This window comes from Sturnira hondurensis, unplaced genomic scaffold (assembly GCF_014824575.4).
Source record: "Sturnira hondurensis isolate 20B ecotype Veracruz unplaced genomic scaffold, ASM1482457v3 Scaffold0022910, whole genome shotgun sequence".
Lineage (NCBI taxonomy): Eukaryota > Metazoa > Chordata > Mammalia > Chiroptera > Phyllostomidae > Sturnira > Sturnira hondurensis.
The window spans coordinates 10159031-10167453 of NW_028095541.1; the positions used below are offsets into that span (position 1 = coordinate 10159031).

The window sequence follows — 8423 nt, forward strand, 5'->3', positions numbered from 1 at the left end:
AATTGATTCTGAGAAGTAATACCCTGAGGGCCCATATGTTAAAATAGAAACCTCCCTATAAGCAGTTTAGGAGAAGGTTTCTTTGAGATCAGGCTTCTGGAACAACAAGGGGCAGGATGGGAACCAGAAAATTAGCCTGGGATGACCCTCTAAAAAATGTGCCTGTGAGTGGCTCAGCCCATGTATGCAGAAATTTAGAAGCTGAGTGAAAACATGGGATGATGGTGAAAAGTAGCAAAGGAGTGGACTCCCCCTCTGACTTCCCCATTTCTACACCTCATTTAAACAAACAAACCAACAAGTAGCTGGGAGAGGCAAGGGACAGAATAGAAAGTATGTCTTGGAACTGTGGTGAAAGCCTACCCAGTGAAAGCCTTTGAAGTCATGTTAATTCACAGAAGCCAAGAGCAACCCTGAGTATGGAGACCTCCCCCCAGCTGCTCCCACAGAGCCTCTGACACTTCAAGCTGCCTTTGTCTTTGTATTTGCTTCTGCTGTTCTTGCCAGTCTAAAAGTCCTTTCCTTGGGTGGCCATGACTCCTCCCATGGAAGGATCTCTAGGGACATCAGAGTCACCTCCAAGCCAAGCCTGAAGGCCCTTCATCAGTTAACAGTCAAAACCTTCCCGTCCTACAGACCTCTCTCTATTCATAGGCCCAGAGGAGCAGCAGACATGTGTCCTGCACAGGGAGAAAATAAGGGTTTGTATAAAACCTGCTGAGTCCCAAATAGCCCCAGCTCCTTCACTGGACTGGTCAGGTGTTTTCGAATAGTTTTTAAATTCAAAAGCAAAGAATGAGAAGGGGGAGAGCCATTGCATCATTGCCCCATTCTTTCTGTTCTTGTTCTCATTGCTCAAGGAGAGCAGCATTGTGAAACGTACTGTGTCACCCCTAGACTTCCACCAAGGGGACTGCAGGGTCAACAAGTGGCAGACTGCTGCCAGGGGGTCTTGCCGGTTGATTTTGCAGCTAGAGGGTGAGAAGCAGCTGGTCTTTGTAGTATTTCTTCTTCACTAACCCGACAGGAAATGGGTCCACTATATGACTAAATGACTGGCTACCAGATTTCTAGAACAAGAGGGAGCTGAGAAGATTTTACCTCCTCACTCCTAGGGTCCCCACTTCCATTCTTTAACTTCTTTACTGAGACAAGTGACGGGTGTCCACAAAACCTCCCAGGGGGCTTCAACCTCTCCTGGGAGTCTCAACTCCCTGGTATTCTAAAGGTTGGCCCAGACAGACATGTGGCCTTGAGGGTGGTTGTCACTAAGATAAGAGGCCCCTGTCCCCATACCCCAACTCTGTTGGTCAGCAGCGTCAGGGTTTGAACTTACTTGGCAGTATAGACCCGCTCAAAGGCAAGTGTCCCCGTCCTCTGGAAGCTCCTCCCAATTTGAGTCTTGCTTTCATGCTCCACCTTATGAGCAAAAAACCCTGCCAGGGAAAAGGTTTGCATTTGGGTTATAACTGAGATACTCATGAGTCTTCTGTCTCATATTAATTGTTAATTTTTTTTTACTTAACCTCCAAACAGTCCTAAATGTCCTCCATTAAAGGTCATTTAGGCAAAATTTACTCAGCAGCTACTCCCCCCCATCACTGCGTTTGGTGTTGGTGATGAGACAGAGAGCAAGACAGCCCCCTTTCAAGGACCTTGAAGCTGGAGGAAATAGACAAGGAAGTGAAGCAGAAATTACTTTACAGAGATTTATGTTAAGATGAGATCGAGTGAGAACACAATGCTATGAAGGGGCAAAGGAGACAACTTAATTCAGTGTTCAGGTTAATAACAGAATTCTTAAAGTAAGTGACACCTAGAATAAAGTCTGAAGAATAAGTAGGAATTCACTAAGTGGGTACAGGGACAAGAAACAGCAGGGAAATCACTCTACTCAAGTGAAATACAATATGCAAAGATCCAGTGGCCAGAACTGCCCTTTCTTCAGTATGTCTAGCTCATGTTGGGGAGTGGGCAGCAGAACCTGGCTGAATTGTAAATGAAGCCAGAGTGACAGGTGGTGAATGGTTCTTTCAATGACATTATCTATTATCACTACCATGAGCCAGACAGTTAGCTTGCATGGAAAACGAAACACACAAAAAGCCTTGGCTTGGGGAACTTATATGCTGGCAAGGATAGAAGAGAAAAATACAGACCATACACAGCAAACAAAATACATCGATTACAATTAGACAATGTGTGGAGTTGTGGGCAAAGAAAAAGCAGAGCTTGGTATGGGGCCACTGAAGTGCCCAACAGGGTAGATAGAGTGAGCCTCAGGGAAGAAGCAGCAAGTAAGCCAAGGCTTGAAGATGATGGTTGAGAAGTGCTCACTGGACTTAACAGTAGGACTGAGACTTTGATGAAAACCATGTAATACATTTGGAATTTATTTCCATGTCAAGAGCAAAGAGGAGTTAGTGACACATATAAACTTATCCATGGCATAATCAGAAAGCTACCCTGTTTTTTAGTGTGAGGGCCATGGAGAGGGTTGAGACCAGGACAGGAGAGAAGGTGGGAAGGAGCTGATGGGGGTGGTGGCCATGGAATGTGAGAGATACTGTAGAGGAGGCAGAATCCAGAGGTTTGTCTATAGATTGGATGTTGGAGGGTAGATGAAGCGCTCTTTCTCTCTCGCTCCTCCCCTGACCCCATTTTATTTCCTTACTCCATTTTAGCAGTGAAAAGGGGAAGGAAAGTGAGGTTGTCAGTGATCCACAAGGTACCCTTCCAAAAGGTGTAGAAAAAGTGCCTTATCAATTGTGTATTTGAATAAAAGCCTTTCATGGTTTTCTGTTTGGCAAAAGTACATTTCTTCCCCAAGAATGGGCCCATTTTGAGCCCGTCTCTAGGGCCCGATTGTATAAAGGGGAACCTACCATACTACGGGCACTCTGGTAGACCGTGATACAGGTTCCCTTATTGGGCCAGTGCTATCCCCATTTTATAGGCAAGGAGACTATGGCTCAGGGAGGCTAAATAACTATGTCAGAGTCACTCTGCTGGGGAACAGTAAAGCTGGGGATCAGATCCAGCTGGGCCTACGAGGACGTGTTTTCCTCTTGCTGTCACACTGATTCTCACTGCATAATTCCCTCAGCTACACGGGGTTTAAGCACATGGCTGCCCATTCCAAGTGTCTCTTGTTACACAGAATCCAGTAGAAATTCTAATCATTGTCTTTCGAGAACCTAAGGTGACATCCTGGCCTCTGAACATGTAAAGTGGGACAGTATTAAGAAAGTCAGAGGTTATTTTTGCAACCGGCATCACAACTTGACTCTACTTCCCTGAGTCTGACCTTCTTCCTCTCCCTGGGCAGAGAACAAACCCCTTCCTCTTTCCCTAGGCTTGCCTTCTACCTGGAACCTTGACCCTGCTCCAGCCACCTCTTCAAATTTTTGCTCATTGTTATTTTTCTTATTTTCTGAAACTGCAGGCTTTTTGTTTCTCTTTCTCTGTACTCTGGAAATACACTCAAATCTTTCCTACTCTTAAAACAAAAACAAATCTGTCTCTATCCAATATTCCACTAGATCTTCCTCTCCCTCCTTCTAAGCTAGACTTGGAAGAGTTGGTCTACATTGGCTGACTCTAACCCCAACCCTTTGTTATCCTCAACTATGTTGCAGAAACTGTGCATGCAAAGACCATTAACACTTTTATCTCAGGCATCTGCTGACATTAGGCCAAACCAGAGAGAGACAGAGATGACTCAGAGAGAAAAGTCTGCAAACCGTTCCTGAGAATCAGTCATACACTGGGCACTTCAGCTGCCTTACCTATGTTATTTCTTGCAATATCTTCAACCACCACACATGGAAGTTATTAATAAATTTGCTTCTCAGTTGAGGAAACTGAGGGTCAGAAAATTTAAATAATTTTTTCAGGGTGTCATTTAAAAATTGTGTGATTTTAGTTAACTGCAAAGTTAATATAAGCCAGCAGTGTGATAAAAGTCTTCAAAAGAATATCTCATGCATAGATTATTTTAACAGAATTGGTGTCTAAATCTCAGGAACAGGAGACACCTATCTGCGCTTTAGAAAGAACATGGCAAGATGGAAAGAGTGGGCAATGACAAGGTACTCTAGAAACCAAGACCTATGAGCAATGATCTGTTGAAGGAGGAGTGTTACAGCTGATTTTGTAAACACAGAAGCAGCAGGCACAGTCTCTTTTCCAAAGAACAAAAACAGGACTGATGGATAGAAATTACGGAGCATATTTCACCTCAATATTAGAAAGAACTTTCTGGGTAGTGAGTTCTTAGATAAAAGAATTTGAGGCAATATGTATAGTGCAAGCACCTACACTTTGGAGGAGGTTCAAATCCCAGTTTCACCACCACTGACTCTAGGTCCTCTAACCAGTGGTCTATCCTTTCTAAGGTCTACCCACTTTGCCTATCTGTAAAATAGGAATAATAATATCATTTCTGTATAGATTTTATAGAGGACAAAGATTAATGAGATAATATTAATATTATGTCAAGCATGAAGGACTGTGCTTGACACAAAGCAAACTCTCACTATACCTGGCATTGGGCAGGGCATGCTCAGCAGGTTGTGAACGCTCCACTACAGTAGTGTTCTGGTGGAAGCTGTCGAAGATGTGTAAAGACTTCTGCCATGGGGAACTTCATGAGTCCCTAATCTTGTTTCTAGAGCCCATCAAGCCCCAGGGTGGGTTGTGAGATCTTCCAATATGGAGGCCCATGAGACTCACAGTGCATGTGTATTAGGGTGGGAGTATCAGGAAAAGCATGGAAAGGTAGGTGGTTCCTACCAGCTCTTGACTTCAGAGTAAGAAGATACTTGAAGAGGTTGCTGCTCTTTGAAGACAGATGATGATGCTGACTCCTGCCACTTTCCCTACCACCAGAAGGGCTGCCAGAACAGCTCCCCTGCTGGAGGACACCTTTTCCCTGCTGTCATCAGTTAAGTTCACCTGTGCTCCCAATCTAATTACTTTGGCTTCTGTGGAAATCACTTTCTCCAAACCTGTGTCCTACCTTTGCTCCATGTCAAAGCTGCTGGCACTTGGGCAGGAGAAGTTGTAAGTTCTCTGGATAGTTTTCATAGGAAATGCATCTATTGATCCTCCCTGGGAAACCAGGCTCTGGGAGTTCTGGCCTAGCTTTCTTGCAATGATATATTTCAAACTTGTTCTGCATTTCAATGTCTGTGTTCTGCTGGATCAAGCTGGAAGAGGGCCAGCCACATGTTCAAAGATCTTGATGACTAAAGAATGCCTGAAAGGCAGAGGAGGAAGTTCCACCAGGTGGCCGGGTCCTGGCCTCTTAGGAAAATGAGCTCACACGGTGTACCAAGGCACAGAGCCCTGGACCCCAGTGCAGATGCACAAGGACTTGTCCTAGGACAAAGACCCAGTGTGCAGTGCCTGGCAACAACATCTGAATATTTAAAATGAACAGGAAGAATTTGGAATGATGTTTTGCAGGTAAGGGGGAGAAAAGCACAGTTTTTGCATATTTTTCAAACCCTGTAATGTAAAGCTATGGTTGCCACATTGAGGTTGATTAGAATTGCAAAGAAAGGCTCTGGACATACATTTGGGCTTTTGCATTTGCCTAGAGACTCACAGAGAAAACAAGCAGAAGCGCTGTCTCCTCAAGTCATTGGAATTTTTCTCATTCTCCTCCATGGCATATTTAACAATTACAAAAAAAAAAAAAAGACCTCACACAGTGAGCTCCACACTCCATAAGAGCCCAGGTCTGGGCCTCACAGGAGAGCACAGCTTATCCTGAGTTACTCAGGGGGTGGCAAGGGCTATTTCTGTGGCTTCAGTTTGTCCATTCCCCAAGCACAGATGGAGCAGCACCATACAAGGTCACTCTGCTCTCATGCTGCTGCAGCTGCTCACAGGTGGCTGAAGAGGGACAGAGTCTGTGATGGGGGTTCATGTGGGTTTTTCCCAGCATGAAAAAGTCTCCAGCCCAAAACAGTAGTTCCATGCTCCTCCATTCATGTATCTCCCCCACCAGGAACCTCTATCCCATTCATCAGTGGTGGAACGCTATGAGTGAGGCCATAGTGTTCTCTCTTTATCTATCTTAAATGGCCTCTAGATAGTGGTTTAGATTTAGACATTTGACCATCTATAATCCCTCCTCTACATTTGTACCAAAGAACATCTTAATCCCATCTGCCAAAAATAATGCAAATATCACCATCTAGGTCTAGTCTGTTCAGGGTTTGCTATGCTGTTACAGAAAAGCCCAGCACCCACTCAACAGCCCAGGGCCAGGTCCTGGTACATCTTCATTAGGAAAGATGCAGAGACTGTTCTCATAACAGGAGATGTTACCACAACACCTTCCCACCCCACCCACAGCTCTAAACTGAGAGGGAGCCATTCAGAGTGAAGGCCAACCTCATAGTTGAGCTCAGTTCTGTCCTCATAGGCAGTGAGAGGGCACTGGCTCCCTGGCCACGAAACTCATCAGCTGTGTCATTGAATCTGTGAGGAAGGGCTGGAGGAAAGATCCTCTACAGAGGTGATCCAGCACAGCTCACCTACCACACTTACTACTGCCTCTCAGAGGGGTTCTTGCAGACTTCCTGCTGACCATGCTTGGTCATCTCTTCCACTGCCTTTCCTTCCCTGAGCTGCAGGAACCAGAGCTGTCTGCTCACTACTGCCTCCCCAGGTAACCAGGACACTGTGTGGCACAGAGCGGGGTCCCTGTAGGTGTGTGCAGGGATAAATGAACCCCATGCTCATTGACGAACTGAGGGAGCCCAGGCACTTTCCACGTGGAACAACAGTGACTTGAGGAAATGGAGGCCTAAACAATCCCATTGTTCTCTCCTGAGCTGCGACTCCACTGAGAATGGTTTCATATGAATACATTTGGCTCAGAAAGCTGTGAAGTACTGTCCCTTGTAGGAACCTCCTCAGAGCATGCAAAGTTGAGCTTCTGGTCAGGGGGAGGGTAGGGGAGGGAGGGACACTCTGTGCCCAGAGGGCTAATCACAAGCCTCTGTCCACATTCAAATTGGGAGAAAATATCAGAATATCCCAAATTGATATAATACTCAAATTTCCAAAGTGCAACAGTGTGTGAATATTTATTACCATTGAGCTATAGAGATGTCCTTAGTAAATGCTCTCCTTTTTTCTCTGTCTTAACAAAATGCAAAAACCAAAGCCACTGGAGATACTTATAAAAAGAGTCTGATGAAGTCCTAGCCCAGAACCTTAAAGAGAGAGTACTACACAGTTCTACCATTCTCAGGTCTGGGTACCCTACTTGGTTTTGTTAAACTGATAGCAGATTAATGAATGCACAGCCCCAAACGAAAAAAAAAATCCCCCCACCTCTATTTATGTAAATATATAATACATATTAAAAATGCTTCAAAAATTATACATTGCTAGAAAAAAAGTATTACAAAGAACATGTTTCTTCAAAATAAAAAATCAACACAGATAAAATAATAATAAGGTGATTTCCCTTTCACAAACCCCCAAATTACTTTTTTTTAGCTTACACTTGACAGGCAACCTCTGATGCAGTGAAGCCAGCCCAGCTGCACAGAATAAAGCCAGGGTCTAAGTGAGCATATGCCTCGTCTTTCCTTTCTAGGCTTCTCGCCTTCCCCTCCGGTCCCACTAACTAATAGTAATTAAAATGATGATGGCAGGTCCTTTGGTAAGGGTCTTTGTAAAGCCTCCAGGTGGCTCTTCTGGCACTGCAAACCTGATTAGTCATCACCATTAAAGTGAAAGAAAGACCAGGACAAGGAACACCCCCAGTTCATGCAGAAATACACATACCTCTACACATTCAAATAAAAAGAAACAAATACAGATAAAGCAAAAGTACATACACACACAGAGAACTGTATAAGCCTGACTTTCAAACCACTAAAAAATAAAATCTCCTCTTGTTTTCCCTCCCAAGTGAGGGGCTTCACTTACCATTCTGGACCACGCTGATGAGGGTGACAATGGCCAGCAGGACAATGTTGCCTAGGGTTTCTTGGTCCATGTTTGCTTCAGGCTCACCAGGAAGGACTGCTCAGTGGCACCCACGTCTGCACTGTACAGGAAGGGGAAGTGAGGGCCTGCCGTCTCTTTCATCATTAGAATTTCTGAAGGTCCCAGCACAATTACACAGTGCCTTCTTCTTCTTTTTTAACTGGGCACCAAAGTGCCCTGGCTCAGTGTGACCTGCCAGGGGAAGCAGGGCTCAGGAGAGGAGCAGAAGGAAAGGAAATTAAAACTTGTTTTTTATTTATAGAACATCAAAAAGATCTGTGTCCTGAGCACTGCCTTTCTTTTGTAGAATTCCTAGGGGTAGGGGAGGAATACTTAACACATGGCAGGGTCCACAGTAGCACCCCAATAATAAGGCCTGGGTAAATAAATGAATGAGGAGGAGAAGA

General features: G+C 44.7%; 1 protein-coding gene across 1 annotated transcript in view; it reads right to left on the reverse strand.

Annotated features, from left to right (window-relative positions):
* The window catches only part of ALOX5AP (arachidonate 5-lipoxygenase activating protein), a 30592-nt gene extending 22503 nt beyond the window's left edge, over window positions 1-8089 (reverse strand). The window contains exons 1-2 of the mRNA XM_037037117.1: window positions 7957-8089; window positions 1337-1436 (exon numbers count right to left, since the gene is read on the reverse strand). Coding sequence (XP_036893012.1) covers window positions 1337-1436; window positions 7957-8026 — 170 coding nt within the window. The 5' untranslated portion in view covers window positions 8027-8089. The remainder of the gene's footprint in view (window positions 1-1336; window positions 1437-7956) is intronic.
* Between the last annotated feature and the right edge of the window lie 334 nt (window positions 8090-8423).